A 21,999-nucleotide genomic window follows, 5' to 3' on the forward strand; every position below is an offset into this window, starting at 1 on the left:
TAAATTATGCAAATCATACAATTAATGGTGCAGTTAAATAAAGTATTTACGTTACTACGTAAACTTATGCTTAGATTGCCGCATTTTTCGTGGTCATGCAAAAAGGCGCACAAAATATACACATCAAAATTAGTTTTCTATATAAAAAGAAGGTGCCAGTTGGAGAGAGACCTTCAAAAATTGGCATAGTCTCGACAAAAAGTTGTGGCGGTATTTTCTTTTTGTTCTTTCCCTAGGCTTTGGTTTTGGGTTTATGGAGTTTCAGGTTTAACTAAAATGTCACACAAAGTGGGGGCTACATTTAAAAAGAAAATAAATATATAAATCAAAGTTTTTGGTTGCATTTTCCATCAAATACTGCAGCTTAGTTCAGTTTATTTGATTGGCAAAAATTGACAACGATGCTCAAAAATAGGCGTGATCGTTATGCGCTTTCTTGCGAGTATGTGTTTCTTTTTTTGACATTATGGGTTTGCTTAAGCCTAAGACCTAACACCAAAACAAAAAAATTGATAAAAGCTCAGGCAGGCGGTTAAGTTCCTCGTAACATTCCCGTATCCCAAGCTGGACCTAAGTCTGGTCCTACACACGTGTTACAGATGTGTTAGTTGTTTGATTCGATTGTTTCAAAAAATGTTAAAAATCAATTCGCTTGGCATTTTGTAAGTATTTGTTTAGTTGAGCCAATTGTTTCGATTTCGTCGTCATTACGCACTATAAACTAAACAAAAATGAAGAGTTTAAGTACACATATATGGAAGTATATGGAAATATGGAAATGAAAAGGCATAAAGAAGAGACACAATACTCAGGTTGTGGCCAAAAAACTTGCACTGCTTCCTCAAGAAGTCAATTCGTGTTCAATTATTATACTCGTACTAATGGCCTGTGTTAAACAAAAACTGGCACACACCTATGCCACAGCCAAAGTATGACTAGACTTAGTTATAAACAAAAGTAAGGTGCAGTTCAAACGAAATCAAGACGTAACTCAAATCAATAACTATAGTATATTTATCAATGCACATAAGCCGCAGATTGCTTAACATCGTTGGCGCTAAGCGCTCCTCTTAGAATGTTAGTAATAACAAAAGAATAGTTGTTTCAAAATATCGAAATGAAATAATTAAACTCTGTTAGTTGGGGTGGTCGAACGTAAAAGAGGGCCTGAAGAAATGGGTAGAGCACAAGAACACTTGAAAAGCAAACACTTACGTCAAGCGGCTTCTTGAGCACAATCCAGCCGGACTCTGCTTGTATGTCGAAGTATTCCAAGTCGTTGGGATTGAATGGGGCGCTCAGGCTATAGACAATGGCGCCATTGTTATCGGCATCCTCGTCTGAGGCCGAGACGCGCAGAATATTTGTTCCAATGCTGGCGTCCTGTTTCACATTCTCCACATATTTCTGAAAGCAACAACAATTTCCCATAAGCAGAAGTAACACTTTAAGCGGAGACTTCGGTGGCTCACCTGACGATCGAATAGTGGCGGATTGTCGTTGACATCTGTGATTTCCACAGTAAAGGAGCACACGCCCTCCAGACTGGGATCACCCTGATCTGTAGCCTTGACGGTGACCGAGACGAATTTTCCATCGTCGCCCTCGCGGTCGAACACTTTGTTGGTCGAGACTTCGCCGGTCTCCTCGTCGACAGTGAATTTGGTGCCCTTCTGATTGGGTTGTTGGACAATAGAGTATTTGACCTGAAGGAGAAGCGTGAAAAGAAGTCATAAGCATGTAGTTTGACACTCGCAGCAACACCCTCTTCGCGACGCCTCATAATCATCGCATCAACATGCGGTTGCACGCAGAGCCGAGTGCATTGAACCTGCCTTCGAAACATGCACGACTGGTCTGGTCATTCGGCCAAATCGGAATAATTAATTGCGCGCACATGCGTTGCAAACGAGACTCACCTGTCCGTTGACACCCTTGTCCTCATCGGTGGCCACCACCTTAATCACTGGGCTGCCGTTGGGCGCGCCCTCCTCCACCTTGGGATAGTAGGTGCCGCAGTCCTTGAACACGGGCTTGTTGTCGTTGACGTCCGTGATGAAAACAACCACTACGGCCGTGGAGGTATGTATGGTCTGATCGCCATTGACGCAGCAGGAGCCATCGTCCATGGCCGTCACGTTCAGCTCGTACTTGTCGCGATCCAGGGAGATGGCCTTGTTGTGCAGCCGAATGACACCAGTGATGTCCTCGATGACAAACTGGCCCGAGGAGGTGCCGCCACCGACGAAACCAAAACGCACATTGTCGCCGTCCTTGTCGGAAGCCACAACAGTGGTGACCAGTGTGTTAGGTCCGGCATTCTCGTCCACATTCGGCGTATAGACCTGCTGAGAGAACTTGGGCTCCTCATCGTTCTTGTTCTTGGTGTAGACGCGCACGGTGGCGGTGCCCGATTTTGGTGGATCCCCCTTATCCTTAGCCGTGACTATGAACTCGTAGTAGGCATTGTTGTTGTCCGCATCCAGCTGTTTGTTGTTCACAATAATGCCATTCGAGTCGACTGCAAAGTGATCGTCGGAGACCAAATATTCGATCTCGGCATTGGCGCCCGAATCCGCATCCATGGCCTTGACGCGCAGAATGCTCGTGCCCAGCGGCATGTCCTCGTCCACATTGTGGGCCTGATAGTCGGGCAGCTCGAACTTGGGCGCATTGTCGTTGACGTCGGTCACGCGTATGGTGAGCTGAGGGATGGATATGGAGTATGAGTAACTGAGCTACAGGGGAGGGGGGTCTGCATTGTTTAGTTACCTCGACGGATGTTGAGAAGCCACCCGAGTCCTCGGTGGCCGTCACAATCAGTGAGTAGACGTGCGGCTGTCGCAAGTCCTCAAAATCTAGCTCCTTGGCCAGCTTGACAATGCCCGACGAGGGTCCGATGTTGAAAGTACCAGCACCCTGGCCCTGCGCCTTGAGTGTGTAGCGTATCTCACGGTCCGCAAAGGACTTGGCTTTCACCGAGATGATGCTGCAAGACAGAAAATCGAATGAAAGGAATATAGTGAGTGATAAAGAGGACTCGTAGAGAATCAAATGAATGCATATACTGCGTTACATCCATTTCAACTTTCCATTTTCGTGCTACTTGCTCGACTGCCTTTTGACAGTTATCCTCCTATTAGAATTTCAATGAGCCAGCGCAACTGTAATGGACAGCGGGACAGCAGGACAGCAGGACAGCAGGACAACCACACATTGTGACAATCTAATTCACTTCTCTCCATTCTCCTTGTTATGCATAACTTTTATTGGCAGCCACTAATTTGCATTTATTTGTTTTTCGTTTTCAATTCCCCTGCCACGCACCCACACGCTTTCCTTTACTTGATTGATTTTGTTCTTGTACTTACTCGGAGTCCTTTTTCTGATTCTCGGGTATCTCGGCCTCGTAGCTGGGCATGTAGAACTGTGGAGCTCGCTTGCCACCCACAATGGACAGCCGCTCCTCGGGCGTGCTCTGATAGCGACGGTCGTCGACCTTGCCGTTCTGATCCTCGGCCTTCACATACAGAACATATTCCATGTCCAGCTGGAAGAGATCTGTGCCGCGCGTGCGCACCACTCCTGAGCGTTCGTCGACCTCGAAGCGCCCACCCGTTCGATCGCGTACTATGAAGTAATGTATGTTGTGATCCGTGTCCGGATCGCGGGCCTGAAGCGTGAAGACGGGCGTATTGGGTGGCGCGTTCAACTGCACCACCGCTTGCATAGGCAGCGGGCGGTTTATAAAGTAGGGGGGCTCGTCGTTCACATCCTTGACCAATATGATGACACGCTGGTTGTCCGTGTACTTGATTCCAGCTGCAATGTAGATGGAGAGAGGCGGGGGTTAGCAAAACATACATATTCATGAGCAGAAGTTGTTGCAGCTGCAAACGTTTAGTTTTTCACATTAGCATTGAAACAATACAGCACTACTTGTAGAGAAGTGTTTTCCTTTCAAAAACTAATAGCAGACAGATACCAGGCTGACCCCCATTCCTGCACACAAACATAACTTCTGAGTTCGCAGGACGTGTAATTTAAAGCTCTTGAATTACACCTCAGCCCCTTTGCATGCAATGAGCTGGAAAAGAGATACAGGGGTCGGCACGGCCACGTTTCACACCCGAAAATACATGGGGGAGGGAGTTGGAGTGCAGGCGGCAGTTGGAAGCCTTAATCATAAAAACTATATCCAGTAATGTGGACAAAGAGTTAAGTGAACAAGAGGGAAGCCGGACTTGGCCTAGAGGTAGTGCCTACTAAATAACTGAAAGTGCGGCAGTTGAAGAAGAATTGTAATAATAGAAATTTCAGATTTTCGCGCATCTTGTCTAACCTCCAGGATAACCCTGGCAATCAGAAGCCTTATTGCCTAACAAACACTGGATTTAACCTTCTAGTAAACCTTGCAGTGGGTTATTTTGTTGGGCCATTTGCAGCAGCAGGAAATCCAGCCATGTTGCCTCTACATTTTCGTCAATATCTAGTAATTCCCGAAACTTATTTCAGGGTTAGTTAGGCTTACTAGGAAGGTGGTTATTTTCTGCTTGGACTTCTTGAACGACAACCTTGTGGCAATGTTATAAAATATTTTGCTTTGCACTGAAAAAAAAAGCAACTAAAATAGTTAAAGCTTGCCACAAAAGGCGCAGTTTCAACTAAAAGTTGTCATATAATTTTGCAAAAATTCTAAAAACAGCCGGGCAGCAGAAATGAGAGAAAAAATCGATAGACTCTGCAACAGTCCAGCCAGGCAAGCAGCAACGGCTTCGCAGTTGGCCGCACAGAAAAATGCAAGGGGCGCCGCCTTTGTGTTTAGAGCTACCTTTGCAAATGTCTGCACCGGAAAATACCAATCATGTCGTTCTTGTTATTGCTGTTGCTGTTGTTGCTGCCTGTTGGTTAGCGCAAACAACGCAAACGTACAAAGAGACGCACCCCATGCCCATATCCACCCAAGCTCCCATCTCTCTGCTCAGCCCATGGCCAAAGCCAGAGCCAGAGCCAGGCCCGACCCAAAGTACGATCCGCAAGCACGGCGTTTACACTTATTAAAAATGTGTGCAGTAGTAGACAAATAAGACAGACGATTTACTTGCAGTCACCCCCCATGGCAGGACTAACTGGAAATTTGAGTGCGATAAAGGAAAAGAAAGGGGGAGCCAGAAGCATGTGTAATTTCTCAAGTGCAGCTCAGTAAATTGTAAACAGGCAGGCAGGCAGGCAGGCAGGCAGGCAGGCAGCTAGGAAGCAGATACCAGGCAGGAGGGGACTCGGCAAGTGCAGTGCCACCTCCTTGCCACACACCCCTTTCTTTAGGGTAAAGGCAACGGACGCTAACAATTGCCGACAACTTGCTATCTGCATGCCATGGCTGAAGCTGCCGAAAAGCCACGACTAAAGATGAGAAAAGGTTGGCCAGCAGATTGCATAGAATGCAACGAAGAGAGTGAACTCTAGAATCAGGGATTACTTTATTATTCGACGGTTGGATTGTGTGCGTGGCAGGTAAAACGGGAACTGTTGAAAATCCAATAATAATGTGAAACATTCTACAATGACCACGCTCGTTTGAGGAAGCTGGCATACGGATATCCGTGGCGACAACGCACGAAGGAGCAGTATTGTGGTTACAAGGAAGACTTCAAGCAGACGCTTCAATTCAAACTCGGCACCGGGATAGGTCCTACTAATTAAAATGTATGCTAGAGCATTACCTACTAAGTGCTCAAGTTCGAGCCAGCCACAGAAGCATTAATTAGAGATACTGACGAATCAATAAACCAAATTTAAATTGTTTACATTACAAAATTCAAAACTGAAAGCAGGAGAGCATATTCTTAAATTAAAGAAAAAAGTTGCCTTGATTACTTTATATTTAAACAAATATAGGGTACTAGGCTGGCGCTGCTGCGCGACTAAAAAAAGGTAGCTTTGGGACGCCTTTCGTTCTCCACACAACTTGGACTTATCGGCTTTCCATGCATAAATGTATTATATTTACTTTATTGTTTTTATGCCTCAATAGATATTTTTATTGGACTATAAACTGAATTCATTTGATTCATATTGAAACGAAAAAAAAACAACATGGAATAAAATTCGAAAAATACTTTTAAAAAAATTATAAAACCCCAAAAATTCTGTTTATCAAATCGCCACGAAACATGACAGCGTCAGACACAGGATTTTAAATATTGCCACAGAAATTACATTTTTATCTATATGAAAAATAATTTATAAACATATCCATATGCGGTTTATATAAGTACAAATATTAATAATAATTCCGCTATTGTTGAAAATCCGTTGTCCCTAATAAATATTACAAATATTTTAATAGTTGTATTTATTTTAAGAAATGGCAAAACAAAATACTGAAAAATATCTACGACCCAACTATGACCGATCAAAAGAGGCATGATTTGTGAGATCATGAGCTGCGCGAGAGGGAGAGAATTTTTTATCACGCGCACAATTATCTGCACCAGCAAATGAATTCTTGTTTATATGTCCTTAAAATACGCACAATATAATAAATAAAACATGTAAATAAGATGAATGCGCCAGCCAGTGTATAAAAAATTGTGACGAGCAATTTTCGTTCCAAATTCAATTTTCTCAGACATTGCGGCAACATATTGGAACTTACTTCAGCAGCATTTCCGTATCTTAAGAAGGCAAGACACATACACACACGCAGTGTAAAATAACTTGAAAAAGTTCAAGTTGGCACCCACTTAAAGGTCTTTTGGGTGGGGGACGGAAAGGGACGAGTCGAGACGCAACACTCATGAAGAAGAAAAACAGCTCACCACATGGGCTGGAAAGCAACCCCAAAACAACATAATGTCACGCCCACTCATCCGCGTCTGAGCTGCAGCCTCTACTACTTTGTTCGAGCGCCTTGTCTGCTCAACTCTTGTCCGCGTGCTACTAAATCCATTGAAACAATAAGCATCTTTGTTTGTCTACTTCTAGGCGGCTGCGTCGTCAGCCGTCCTCACACCTCGCCTCACACCTCGCACCTCGCCCCTTAGGCTTTGTTTTCTCAGCTTCTTTGCACTTGTTGTAACTCTACTCCGAAATCGGCAAAAAATGCAGCAGCATTTCCGTTGTTTTCTTGCCCTCAACTTACACCCTCCCGCTGCCAATCGCTCCGCCAGCTTCCCTCTAATAGCAACCTCGTGTTACTCCCAAAAGGCTTTCATTGTTTGTCTCGAATGCTGAAGTGCAATGCAAACGCTACACAAAGGCGGGCAGCCACGGCGGGTTGTAGTTGACGCGACTTAGCCCTCCTAAGACCCTCCTCTACTACTGCCACCCTTCGTGCCACAAGCAAGCTGCTTATGATGACAATGCTGATGAGCTTGAAAGCGTCCCTTGACAGTGATTATGTTTCTCGGTTTTGACTCTTCAATGGTCTTCTGTGGCACGCGTGGGCGTACTTTTCTCAGTATATGGCTGCTGCGTCTGGCAATTTTGATAAGAAATTGGCACTAGCCATATAAAGGGGCACTACGCATACGAGTAGAGCTGATATAATAGAAGGCGTGAACATAACTGCACGCCTTAAGGGTAAGCTAAGATGAAGCGAAATGTCATAAAGAAATCATAATCCAAAAGCAGAGTACAATGCTTGTCTGCGTGTCTGACACAACAAAAGTTTCAAAACAACATTGTCACTAAAACCACTTTTTCAAAAATCCACCAATATTTACTTTTATTTTGGACATACATTTTGTTCAATATAAAAACAGCATAGCCGAGCGACTATTGCCCTTTTGGTGGGTGGGTTGGGGAGAGGGGGAGGTTTGCAGAAATGGCTGCCAGCTGCCCCCAATCAACCCTCAGACCACACACAAACAATTCCTTCTCGTGTCCGGGCATAATCAAGAAGCCACCGAAAACGCAGAGAGACATATTTCAGCAAATGCAGGATCGCAAGTCGAAACCCACTCACTCGCTTGATTAAAATGCAGTCAAGTCGAAACTTTTGCTTGCTATACAAGTTGCGTTTTTTCGAAAATGAATTTCTTTATTTCGATGATAAAATCGTGCAAATATGAGGACAAACACACACACACACACACACACACAATCACAAATATATGTACATATAAATGTATGTCTGAGTTACATTGTATTCTTCACTGCAGGGAGCGAACATACAAGTATTATGCTCGTAATATTTTGTGAAGCGCAAGCTGATGGGTTTTCTTTCTTATGGACTATTGGTATTGGCATACCTTGGTGGAGCTCATAACAAAGACTTCTTTAAGCCAAATATTAAACATGAAGGAAGGTTCTTTGTGCAAACTCAGCCAGAAAGAACAAACATATCACCAGAACATAAAAATATCTCTACTCTGAATAACTGAGTAAAGCGCCCCGTGTTAAATTTTTAAAAGCAGTCCACGCTTATAAACTTTAACCATTTCTTATGTTTTCGAAAGCAATTATTGAATAAGTAATTGTATAAAAATTTTTTCTTTTTTTATTTAATGTATTAATTATTATTAACAGCATAAAGGTAATCAAAATCAGATAAGCTATAGCGACGTGGCCTTAAGCTTAACTTAAAAAATAATATGAATTATTATCATGAAATAAATTCAAATGGCGCTATTTCAGAGTTAAATGCATGAATTAATGAAGATATTGTGGAATTGTAAATGCAGTATTTTTAAGTTGTCTTTAGACGGACAAAAAAGAGAAGTGGATGGGTCGAAAGTTGGGTAATAATTCAGATAAATTGTTATTCACTGAGGAAGGAGAGTTGTGTAAATTCTTGTCTTTATACCCATTTTCAATATGAAATTTATGATCTAAAAGATTTTGATTTCTTACAAAAATGTATTTAATATAATTAATTAATTCGTAATTGTAATTTATTACCCATAAAAGTAGTCTAGTTTTTAATAATGATCACAATGAAAAACTAACTACAAGTATCTTGAATTATAAGAAAGTAAACAAAATGCATAACATTTATACATTTGAATTGCGAAACTAATTGGTTAGTACTTCTCATTATTTTAAAGCGTCGAATGCTGAACAAATGCCGTCTACAATTTCTGGAAATCAATGTTATTGAGTATTGAAATTTGTGAGTGATTTCTGTACAGTTAGTAATGATGAGAAATTTTTCAGCGTAGTCTCCTGCTGTTTTAGCTACATTTAACCGATAACAATTAATATTTCTGGGAACTGTTTATAATTCGAAAGCTGCGAATAAAACTTAACTTTCCACATCATAATTTTGCCGTTTTGCTTTTCGAAACCTGTTCAGCAAATGCGCGTCCATCCTGTGAGCACAACTTAATTAAAAGTTTTGACGCCAAACAAATTTGTCACTGCAAATCAGCGGAATGGCAGGCGACAAACGACAGTTGGCTGAAAATATTTGCAAGATCTGGCGGCAATTAACGTAACTCAGACATATGGTATGAGAAGGCAAAGCTCAGACCAGCGCAGCGTGCAGTCCTCGGCTTGAGATGCCGTTTATTGAGCCACTTAACAGGCACGCAAATGAAGTAACACCTTGCAGCCGACAGGCAGTAGCAGCCACAACGGGTCTTGCTACTCGTACTCCCTAGGCAGCCACTTGAAGACTGCAGAGGCAGGCGGCCACTGCAGATGCAGCTGAGCTTGAAACTGCGACTGGTAGTGGGACTGGTACTGGTACTGGGCCCGAAGCTCAATTTGAGGCTGCAGTGTGTGGCTCTGCTTTTGAATGCAAAGTTATGCGACAGCTGGCAGCACACAAAGAGTCTACAATTGAGTATGGGCCGGGCTAAGCTGTTTGTCGCCTTATCTGCAGCCTCTGCTGCGTGCCATTGCAGCAAATTGTCAGTTGAAGATGCGGATAATGTTACGGCTTCTGTACTCTGCGCCTCGTCGTCGTCGCTCGCAACGCCATAAAGACTTTTACTTTAGTAGGTGTCACATTTCCACTCGAAGACCGTCACTGATAGTGTTCGCTGTAGAGTGATAAAGCCAGCAATTTTAAACGGCTCCGTTTTGTAGCTACACCATAATACGAAATTGTTGGCAAAATGTGAGCGCATCTAATGGGATACTAACAAATTTCCCCACGCCAGACTGTAGGTTGGCCAAATGAACGAAAAATATGTGCGAGAAGAAATCCATTATTATGTGCAATACATGTGGTTGAAAGGGCCTCGTATTAAAGTTAGATTACAAATAAAAATAGCCATGACCGTTTAATAACACTAACCAAATAACGACGCGCGATCGAAGCTAAACTTAGTGGTTATATTTAATTTAAGTTGAGTTAATTTTTTTCAGGTTCTTTCTTTCAGGTTGCACGAAAATGATTATCGCTGTCGTTTATCGAAGAAAATGGCTAGAAACACAGCTATAAGTAGGTAGAAAATGACTAAAAATGACTACAAATGTCACTAGAAAATCCGCTGTAAATAGTAAGAAAGTCCACTAAAAAAGTAGAAAACTCACTATAACCGCTATTAATGACTAGAAGAGCGGCTTAAAAATGGGTAAAAATTCCTGTAAAAATTTATAGAAAAAACGCCTATTAATCCCGCTCAAAAATTGGGCTCTAGTTTGTTTCCAAGCCGGCTCATATATTTTGTTAGGCACTGTACTTATGGAACTTTCGTGCATGTTGTATATGAGTGTAAAGGAGCAACGGGAAGAAGGACGTTTTGTGCACTCAATGAAGCACTATATTAAGAAAAGTTAGTGAGCAAAATTCATGAAGACTGCATTAAGCACCTCATTAACTTGGCTACCCCCTTCTGGCTAATGCCAGCACTGCAAAAAAACAAATAACTTGGGTTGAAAAAAAAACGTTTAATTGCCAATTTCAGAGCAAATACTGCAAGCGAAAAAAATGACCGCCGTTAATAAATTAATTAGCGAGCGGGGGTTCGAAGTCGGGTTGGGTGCAAGATGAGACTCAATTAAAATTTACGTGTTTCGCGCACACCCCGATGGCCATTATGGCGCGAATTGCAGTCAGTTGAGCAACAAAAACAACAAGAACAACAATGCCTCATGCCTCGACTCACGTGACTTGCAGGCTAACACCTCGACAAACTTTGCATTTGCTCGTACATACACAAACACACATACATATACACCCGCACATAAATACAGGTAGATTTCTTATATACCGTAGTAGGCGAAGACGCCGCCAGCGAATAAATGAAGTGAAATGGCGCACATTGCGCGCATTAAACGAGAATTAATGAAATTTCTTTTATTTTGCTGGAAGGCGGCAGTCGCGCCGTGTTCGCTTATCAACCTACCCGTCATCGTGACCGCTTTATCTACCTGACATTTCCGTTATCCTTCCCAAATGGTGCCCTGAGCCTGATTGAGTTGGATGGCGATTGGGAGCGTGTGCTGATGGCTGATGGGCTGATGGGCTTTGGGGCTCGACTGCGTTGACTTGATTGCAATTTTTCGGAACGACAGCAGCAACCTGCATACCAATCACCATCATCAGCCAGCACCCGTCAGCTAGCAGCCATCAGCACTTGCTGCAGGCTCCCATAAAGGTCCCGCCTAGTGCCACTCAGTCAAGCAGACAGTCAGTCATTTAAACAAGCTCATTGAAGCGGCCAGACTATGGCACGACATTAGTTTTGAAGTCAAGTGAGCCCCTGACTTAGTCTACTGATTGATGATGAACGCACTGGGTGAGCAAAACGTGGAGGAACAACAGCGGCAGTCAGTAGTTGCCACAGATTGGGAGTCAGGAGAATATGTGGCAGCCATAAATTTAGATTTTCCTGACCTGTTTGCAATTGTTGCCAACACAGCAGATGCATTCAAGCGTGGAAAGTGTGATAAATAAGAAATTATTACGCATACGCAGTGTATTGTTTTGAGCTAATAGTGCATACCACGCTATGAAATATCAAATGTATACCTATATACAAGTATATGTGTATACTTGTATGCATATTTGGCTTTTCACTTTTCATTTGCCGGGTCTTCTCAAAATGTACATATTAAATGAATTATTCAATTTTTAACCGATTTCAAAAAATAGGTTATCAATTCGTCTGTATTTTTTTTTTTTTTTTTGACTACATTTTCAAGAGTTTTCAACAAATTCATCAAACTATTTTCATCCAAAAATTGTGCCCCTTTTACTCTTCATAATTCACAGAAATACATTCCAAGAACATTCCGACAAGAAACTTTCAAATACAAGTTTTACTCACAGACCATTGCTATATGTATACCCTAAGGGCTTAGACAAAATATTAACTATGTATATATATAGACCCTTTGTTATAATCAGCATGAGAAATCAATACAAATATGTCCGTGAACCACAACATTTCAGGCGAAGGGATGTAGCTGCCTGAACGTTACAACCACCCTCAGTTGCCAGGAAGTCAGACAAATCAAATATGGGTGGCGCACAAAAGTATGCTATGAAAATCGTAAAGCTCAGAAGCAGCCGATTACGGCATCGCCTGACTCGCATATTAAACAATCCAGCTAAGCAAGCCCAAGGCCAGAAATTTGGATATGCCACTCAAGAGGCTATATATGCACTTAAAGGCTTCCCATATCGTTTGATATTAAGCCAAATTGGTCCATGGCCTGGCCTGTGTCTGTGCACAGACAGGACTTAATTTTTGGTCACATTGCTAATGGAAATGGGTCAGGAAAATGTGCGGCCATTTAAAATGGCGAAAATTAAAATCAAATGCGTGGAATTCGGCTCCCAAAAAAAAAGTGTTACAACAAATTAGTTGGCCATTAAAACATTTAAATTTGTTGTTGATGTTGGACAAGCTACCAACACTGAAACCGAAATAGTGACACGCACTTTCCATTCAATAAGCTTAACCGCACAATGGAGCAATTTACACGCAGCACTAGAGTCCTGGCCAGCATTTTGTCATTAAAGGGCGTGACATTCCCCTTCCGAATAACTGCCTCCCCACACACACACACGCACACACATACACACATGCCGCACGGCAAGCTAAAACGTTTTTTGAGCTTTTTGTTTTTGTTGTTCGGAAACAAGCAAATGCAGAGCTCTGAAGCGTCGAGAGCATTTTGCATTTTAATGAGTCAACACACACTGGCACAGCTGACCCCGCAAGGGGAGTGGTGCGAGGCAGAGAATGTTCTGCATTTCAGTTTAAAGTGTGAACACAAAAACCGACGGCATGTGCAAGTGTGATTACCCTTTTGTGTGAGACTTTGTATGTGTGTGTGTGTGTGTGTGTGTGTGTTGGTCTGTAAAAACAAATTTTATGCCCAACAGTCGCACGTAGTCGTAGTTCATAGTTTTGGCTAGCAATTTGTATTTGCAATGTGGAAGCAAAATGGCCGGCGCTTGTACATTGAAAATGTCCACGCCGCACCTGATGTTTGATTGTGAGTGGTGTATGAAAACAAAAACAAAAAAGGTCATAAAAAATGTTCATATCGACATTATTTATTCAAAACTACCATGAAGAAAAAAAGCCATGCTAAAAAAAAACTCAGATTCCCACCTCACAGTTAAAGTGCGTAGTTCAGGTTTAAATTCAACCAACAAAATCAGAAATCTTTAATCAGAATAATTAAATCAGTTTTAAATCATCGGTAAGAGTTTAAATGACTTTGTCGTGCTGTATTTTCTGCATTAGTTTTTTTTTTAATTATTCAAATAGTGTCATAAAATTTGATAATCATATCAAAATCTGGGAATATGTTTATAGTTTTTGCATAACTTAATATAAATGTTTTTTCAACAGGCCAACAGCCAGACATGATCAGCACTTTACAGCACTACGCAGTTTAGCTCACTAATAAGGTATGTATTTTTTAAATAGTTTATCTGTTAATTATAGCATCACTCAAAGAGTTTTAAAACCATTTAACAGCGCATTTAAGTGATATTTGTTGACAGGGCAAATTAAATTATTTATCTTAATTTAACAGCAGCATTGCAGTGATTATTTCTCACATTAATGTACAATCTTTAATGGAAAAAACAGTTGTTAATTGAATCAGTTTTAAAGCGAGCATTTTAAGTCAATGGAACGTGACATTCAGGCCAGTTTATTTATATATACTATACAAGTACGTAGGTATAAATATGTGTGCGGGGAAAAAAGGCAAAAGCCACACAGAAAGCGCTGGTCATGGTTGCTGATGCTATTCTAGAGATTTGCACGCAGCAACAACACACTAATTTTATTAGAGCCAGAATCAAAATCACTGACATGTGAAATTTCATGGATCAATCGGCAATAGACGCACATTTTACGAGCGCTGAGTGGTTTAATAAATTTGCCAGCTGGTCTGGCTTGACGGGTGTAATCAGCCAAGAAAAGCCGGGCTGGAATTATATAACTACCAGTCGAGCTAATTAGATCGTTTCAAGTAGCACAAATCACTTTCCCAACTAGCTGGCTAGTGCGGACAGCTAGGCGCTCAGCGCTGAGAGACATAAAACACATAAATCGGGGGCTGTAATTGCCAAGGGCCGTAGGCGTGGGCGTGGGCGTGGGCGTAGGTATACGTCAATAAAACAAACACATAACCCGTTCGTTGGAGCTTTTTTGCAATGCAAATCAACGAGCACACAAACACACGCACACACACACATAAAATGGTCGAGCATTCGAAATGGTTGCCTGTTCGCTGCCGTGACGTTATATTGTAATAAACGCAATTTGTTCTATGAATTATTACTGCGGCGTTTGCCAACCGGATGTGCGAGGGTATGAAGTGAAGGAATGGAGGAAAGGAGGAATGGAGGAATGGAGGCATGGTGAGATGGAGAGATGGCGGGACGGGCAACAAGAAACACAATGCTAGCAAATGAAAATGGCGATGATGGCGAGACTACGAGGCATGTGCACGAGCGGAGGAATGACAATGCGCCGTTAGTTCGAATGACTAGAAAATGAAAATGGTGTGAAAATGCAACACAAATAAAAGCGGACAGTTTATTTAAGCTACGGCCGGGGGAATGGAGAGTGGGGGTGGGGCAGGGTTGTGGCTGCCACTGCAGCAGATATTATAGCTATTGTTTCAAATTGAAAAAGGCAGCGGAGTGGCCGCTCTTCTCCTGACTGGTTAACTCGACGGAGCAAACAAACAAGAAAAAGTAAAATGCAAATTGGCAATGAAAACGGAAAGTCGCGTTTAATTTGAGAAAAAAATATGAGCACCCTTATTCCGTTCTACAAAAAACCAAAAATCGATTAGCCCAACACATTGTTCTTATTCCAGCTCGTGGTATTTTTTCGTTTTCGGTAACACAGTAATATTTTAGCATATTTTATGTATTGCGCGTTTTGTTGTTACATCAATTTTTTTCTTGCAGTGTTTTAATTAACTTTTTGCAAAGTTTTCAAACTTTGCAGAAACAATAACAATGCAGGAGTTCGAAAGTGTGGGGGTATTTATTTTATTTGACTTGGGATTTTGTTTTCACCCCCACGGATACTAAATATTTATTTTGCCAACGTTTAAGCGTTTTGCATTTACACAATTATTTTCAATTCAAATAAAATAATTCACACAATACTTCACAATTCAGTATAAATAATTAAATTCATTAGAGTGTCGCCTTAATTCATTCGTTAAAAGCAAATGCAATAAATAGGCGGCCTAGATTGCCGCACTGCGCGCAGATCAGCATTAAATTAATGCGAGTTCAACAAACCAGACGCCTCGGACCTGTCACACACTACGCCACACCTTCGTCTGGACCCGCATTCGCCACAATTCGCTGCACAAAGACAGCCCCACATACATATAAATCCATGTACTCTTCCACTATATATTTGTGTGTTCACGTTAACTGTCAGCAGCAGTTAAATGGCTTGTGTTTCGGCAAACCACGCAGCGAAATACATAAGTATCTACATAGATGCAGGACTCGCAATTGTAGCCGCACAATAATGGCGGCAAGGAAACGAAATAAATGGCCAAAAGCCAGGCAGCCAAACTCATACACATTTAAATGCCTAAGGACTTAATGCAACACAGAAACACACATACATACAAACCAGACTGAGCACCAAAGAAAAAGGCGACGAAATTCCGGGAACAAGCACGATGGGCCAATTTTGCGAGAACAATTTACACTCCACTATTTTATAGAATGCAATTTTATGTGTGAATAATACTTTTGATTATGATTGTAAAGGTTTATACATCGCGTCCATTTTTCAACCTTCTCTAACTTCATGAAATACCAAATTATTTCTGTGAAATTCTCTGAAATTTTTGTCATGCCTAAGTTTTTTAAAAGACTTGGAAGCGGCAGCAATAAAGATGGAATGTAAATGTTGGTTGATTGACGATTTCCGGGAAGGAAAGATGGACATCAGGATCAGCCGTTCAGGATACAACTTCTCTAAAAATATTTTTACAAGGTTATTGTCTTTTAAGCTGTAAACAGTTGATTTTTTCGTCTTTTAAAATGAATTTAAATTGTGATAGAGTTTTGTTTTATCACTACTGGTCCCTGAAACACCAATTATTAAATATAATCGATATTTAGTTATTTAACAAATATCTCATCCCAAATCATACTTTTAAAACAATACCTATTGCCTATACATTTTAGTTATTTTGTTTGCATATTAAAATAAATGATTAAATGCAAATATGTAGGCAATAATAATATATACTTTTTTCATTATTTTTAACTAACAGAGATTTGAATTTGTGAAGAGCCATCGGAATACTGAAAAATTGAAAAAAAAAAACCATAGTGCAATAGGTTTGAGGTAATTTATAACAATAATATTAATTTAGTAACAAACAAAATCCCTGGTTATAATCCTCAATCTAAGTTAGATATAACGTATTGACACGTATTAGTTATATTTGGCATTCATTGACATTACTCACGATACGGATTTGAAAAACTTCTTCGCATTACTCTGAGCTAATCCTTACACTTAAGCTCTCATGGCACGTTTATGTAATAGACGTTTTATCACATTTGAAATAAAAAACAAACCAAATTTTTTGGAAAATTGAAAACGATTCTGCTCCATTGTGCAGGGTTTCCAGGGAACCGCCGGATGAAGCAGCTGCCGTAAACGTAAACGTCGATGCAGCCTTCGTTTTCAGTGCCGTAGTGCCAAAAATCTCTGCGCATTTTGTTTGTTTTGTATTTTTAGTTTCCGCAGCTTTGGCGGCAATGCCAAAATGGCGTCCTTATGTACGTTTGTGCGTGTGTGTGCATGGGGCGATAACACGTAATGGCGTCCGATAAATAATGGCGCACATTTCTTCAGTCAAAACAGGAAGCGCTTGTAGAAAACTAGCGTCTGTCGTTGGAGGGAAACGTAAACGACAAATGGACTACAATAATAACGCAGAATAAATAGGCGGCCAACAAAATGGCAAAGTAAACACTTACACACACACACACACACTCACAAGAGGATGGGCGACGGCTGAGCTGTTAGCAAACTGTACATAAAGCTCAGCAACCCTTGACAGCAAAATGAGCAACAAAACTTGTGCAATAGGAAAAATTATGTATATAGAAAAGTTGTCTAGTTGCCGGTAGACGAAATTTGACAGCGCGTAAAATTATGTGCTCGTCCTTTTTACTGTCCTTGTCGTCATCTTCTTGACTCTGAGCATTATTGGCACTGCTGTTGCCTGCCCTTAGGCGTTTTCGTTTCGCAAATCCTTCGACTTTTTCCCACTGGCTTTAAGTTGAACTTTATGCTATAAAGTTTGGCTTTAATTGATTTTTGTTCGCATTAAAACCGAGTCGTAGAAAAAGCAATCCACTTATGTTGCCTGCCAGCACATCAAATTCACTTGCACTCACTCACTCCCATTTAAGCAACAACAATCCCATTTAAAATGCAATTGGAAGCCATGTCGGTGCATGTTTTCGTCTTTTTATTTCTGATCTATTTCATTTATTTTCGTTGCCATTTAAACTCGAAACGTGCCACTGTACAGCAAACTGTGAAACTGAAAATGGAAATGAAAAACGACGCGTGGCTTTTCAAGTGCATTTCTAAGCTGCCAAATAAATGTTTGGAATGTTGATTCATTTGCGCTGCGCACAGTTGACAGCAACATACTTGTACATACATACTTGTTTACTCGTATTTGCGAATGTACTCGCATATTGGATGCAGTTTGATGAATGGGCTCAGCAGTGAAAATGGAAAAAAGTGGTAAGAAAAATGTTGCGCAATTCGTGTCTATTATTCAACAAATAAATACGAAATGTATTGCATCTCCATTGCAAGTGCAAATGCCAAACTGAGTGTCTTCTAATTTCTATTTCGTAGCATACCTCAGCTAACTTCAAGTTTATGGCTAGTATTTGGTTGCATCTCCCTTTAAAGACAGAGAATTCGTCTAATACTGGCAATAATGGTGACTCTGAAGAATTGTAATCTTTATTTGCAATAATCTTTAACTTTACTGATTATTAGAGATTATTAAAGATAAAAAGTTATTCAGCGTTTATTACGTTTAAACGAGGCTTTGTTTGCCACGTTTTTATACAAATGTTTGTTTTTTTTTTTGTTTGTATTTGCCATACTCATGAAATAAATGAATTGTTCTTTATAGTTTATGTAAAATTCAATGCTGAGTGCATAGCTCTCCAAATTGTTTTCATCTCAAGATAGGATAAAAATGGATACATACCTTGCATGTTGTTATTGGCAAACAATGCTTGGCCCTTATCATTAAAATATATTATTTTATATTTCAAGTAAAATTACACAATTCTTAACAAGTTGTTTCAAATCAATCAAGCTTGCTGTCGTTGGCATTCATTGAACATCAATATGGCCGAGTTTTCTTCATTTTCTTTTCTTACACAAAAGCATCATTAAGGGCGAAATAAAACGTTGTTAGACTCTTCACAAACACTTTATATGCTCCGCCATGTTCATACAAATGTGATAATAATACAGACATATATGTGCATATTTGTGTGTGTGTGTGTGTGTGTGTGTGTGTGTGTTGGTGTGTGCGATTCATGCTGTCTGTGCAAACAAGTATTCCAATGCGAATTTGTTTGCTTGCCAAATCAATAGCAGAGGCAACACACACTTGAGTAATTTTTCTTGTTAAGTGATTTCTCATACTTGAATTTGCTTTTATCTTATTTTTCTATTTTTTCTCCTATTTGTGACATTGTGTGCATTCAATATAAATATGTTTGATTTCTATTTGCCTCGGTTATTTGTTGTTGTTGCAAGCTGAACCATATGCTGGTATTCATGTATGAAAAATGGATAACATGTAACGAAAATTAAAAATATTCAATATAAATCCAAAAATTTGGTTTTCTTCACAACACAAGTTTAATTGGGGTTTATATTTTAATGAACCGTTGAGTAAAAATGGACCACAATTGGACTTAAGAAGCGCATATTTCAACTTTAACTTAAGAAAATATATTAAGATTTTCGAATCATCCAATGATTTGGTTATATTTCTCAAAGGAATTAGTTAAGTGCAAATGTACTTGAAACACACAAAAGAACGCCTAGAGGACCCAATAAAATATATATTTTCTTGATTAACTTGATATCTATGTTCTATTATGTCTGTGATTTACTTTTACAACTATTAATATATTTTTAAATCGATCCTGGCTCGAATGCTCAAATTTTAATTTACTTATATTTTGTTTTCAATATCAATATATGTATATGTACAATATTAATTATAAACTATGCGGCGTAGAGATGCAAGATAATTGATGTCTTTCACAAGTTTCTGTGATTTTCACAAAAATAAAATCGATTTATCTACAAGTATAACTGAACGAAAATTCAATTTTATTTTTATTTTATGATTTTTATGATTTTTATTTTATTTAATAAACATCAATTAAATTGATTATAAATCGATTCTTTTTGCAGCTCTTGCGTGGCGTTGTCCCTGACTGAAGTAGGAATTTCGTTAAACAGTTTAAAAAGAAATCACAATTAACGAAACAGAAAATAATTGATCAACTGAGATGGCTGAAGAGTGTCAAATTCAAGCGTAAAATAACTTTTATCCCACCATCCAGCATTTATTACCTTCATTGCCTTATATGCCACAAGCTATTGTACTAATTGGCCTACACAGCTGGCTGAAAAAATCAGCACACCACATCGAAGTTCACAAATTAGAATGTCAGCATTGCGGAAAATTCGCCTCCAAGCAGGCAACAGCCTGCCAAAAAGCTCGTTCACACACACACAGAGACAGACACACACAGACCTTCCCTTTCTTCGTTGCGCTCAAGGACAGCAAATGAAACGCTGGGTGGTGGTGGTCAAAGCCGCATGAAAACAAATTTAAATGCAATTCCAATTAGATTTAGCAGCAATGGGCAATAACAATGCCAACAGTCATTATGCTGAGAGCAGCAATAACAACAGCAATAGCAACAACAATGGCAACAAAGGGCGTACTTGACAGCTCGTGTTATCGTTTGGTAGGCAGCGGGACCAGCACAACGATAGACAGGAATCACAACAACAAAGTCAAAGGAAATCAAATTGACTGTCAAAATGTTAGCAAAAACCTATTTGCATTTTTAATTTGGGTTAAAAAGCAGGCCCCACCTACGCACACACAGACACAGACACATGCACAGACACAGACACGCACACATGTACGCTTGTCCCTCTTCTGTCTCTGTCGGGGGTGTGGGTGGGCCTAGCAGTGAGCACCACATGATGAAGGTTGCCAGCCATTCTCTGGCTGACACACTTGTTGTTTTTGCTGTTCTTGTTTTTACAGGCATTGTGTATTTGTAAGCAATTTGCTGCCTTGTAAGGTTACACACATACAGACACACACACACACACACCTACACACACATTAACTTGTGTACAATATATTTTATGTAGCGTAAACTAAACTCACTAAAAATTTTGCCACGCTCGACTGTCGCCCGCTGTGAACACTGCTCCAACCCCCCCCCCCCCCCCACCACCCCCCCACACACACACATGTACGCGCATGCCTTATATATGTACACAAATACATGTGTCTGCATGTTTGTATGTATATGTATACAAAAATTTATGTTGCAAAACTTTTGCTGCTGCGCGATTTTCATCTTCGCGTCGCGCACATCTTGAAATTTAGGCCAAAACACTTTTAGAGTACAGCGTGTGCCATCGTCGTGCAGATGGATATATGGACGGATGTACATATGTACATATGGATGGATGGATAGATGCAGTACGAGTGTGTTCCGGCCAATGCTTTTGTCGTTGTAGTTGTACTTGCTAGCAGGCACAGCATAAATGAAACATACTAAAATTATATTCACGAACATTCCTGCTGTTTCATCAGTTGTTGTTGTTGTTCATAGCAGTTGCTGTTGTTGTTGTTGTGTTACTAGTGCGACTAGTATACGACTCACTTGACGCACATGTGTGCTTAATAATTAAGGCATCTCTGCCATTTAGACTTTAAAACATTAAATGAATGTGAAGTTTAATGTTGGGTGGTTGCACACCACACATGTGTGCGAGTATGTTGCTGCTTCCCTTCGCTATATATGAATACTATTGTATGTATTTAACACTTGTATACTCTTCACCCGAAGGGCAAAAAGGAAGCATCTCCAACCACATTAAATGTATATACTTAGTATATTCTTAATCACCATGACGACATAAATCGAAACCGTCTCTTTGGACGAGCGGTCGAAAAAAGCAGAGCCTAATTGGACACAGAGACTAACTTGGTATGTAAGCTCTTCTTTTCCCGAAGCTGCACAATTTTATTTTATTTTTTGATTTCCCGTATCTTCTTTCACTTCAGAGCTTCGTCAATACTGTCTGTAATTCTATGGATACATGAACTCGATTTTAAATATTTCCGTCACTCAAAATTGCAATCACGTTGGATTATGATAAGAAAAGTTAGTAGTGAAATAATTCTTCTTCTTGTTTTTGCTTCTAAATTCCAAAAAATTTCGGCAGTTTGTTGTAGGGTATTTCACAGCCGGTCTTGCTCGACTGTTAC

The 21,999-nt window shown here is 40.3% G+C and overlaps 1 protein-coding gene across 1 annotated transcript in view; it reads right to left on the reverse strand.

Annotated features, from left to right (window-relative positions):
• LOC115630547 (neural-cadherin) overlaps positions 1–21,999 on the reverse strand; it is a 154,607-nt gene that overhangs the window by 106,924 nt on the left and 25,684 nt on the right. The window contains exons 3-7 of the mRNA XM_030527156.1: positions 3,372–3,822; positions 2,773–2,989; positions 1,920–2,705; positions 1,473–1,706; positions 1,216–1,407 (exon numbers count right to left, since the gene is read on the reverse strand). Of these exons, the coding sequence (XP_030383016.1) occupies positions 1,216–1,407; positions 1,473–1,706; positions 1,920–2,705; positions 2,773–2,989; positions 3,372–3,822 (1,880 nt within the window). The remainder of the gene's footprint in view (positions 1–1,215; positions 1,408–1,472; positions 1,707–1,919; positions 2,706–2,772; positions 2,990–3,371; positions 3,823–21,999) is intronic.

Source organism: Scaptodrosophila lebanonensis, unplaced genomic scaffold (genome assembly GCF_003285725.1).
Source record: "Scaptodrosophila lebanonensis strain 11010-0011.00,11010-0021.00 unplaced genomic scaffold, SlebRS2 tig00001410-arrow-pilon, whole genome shotgun sequence".
In the NCBI taxonomy this organism is placed as follows: Eukaryota; Metazoa; Arthropoda; class Insecta; order Diptera; family Drosophilidae; genus Scaptodrosophila; species Scaptodrosophila lebanonensis.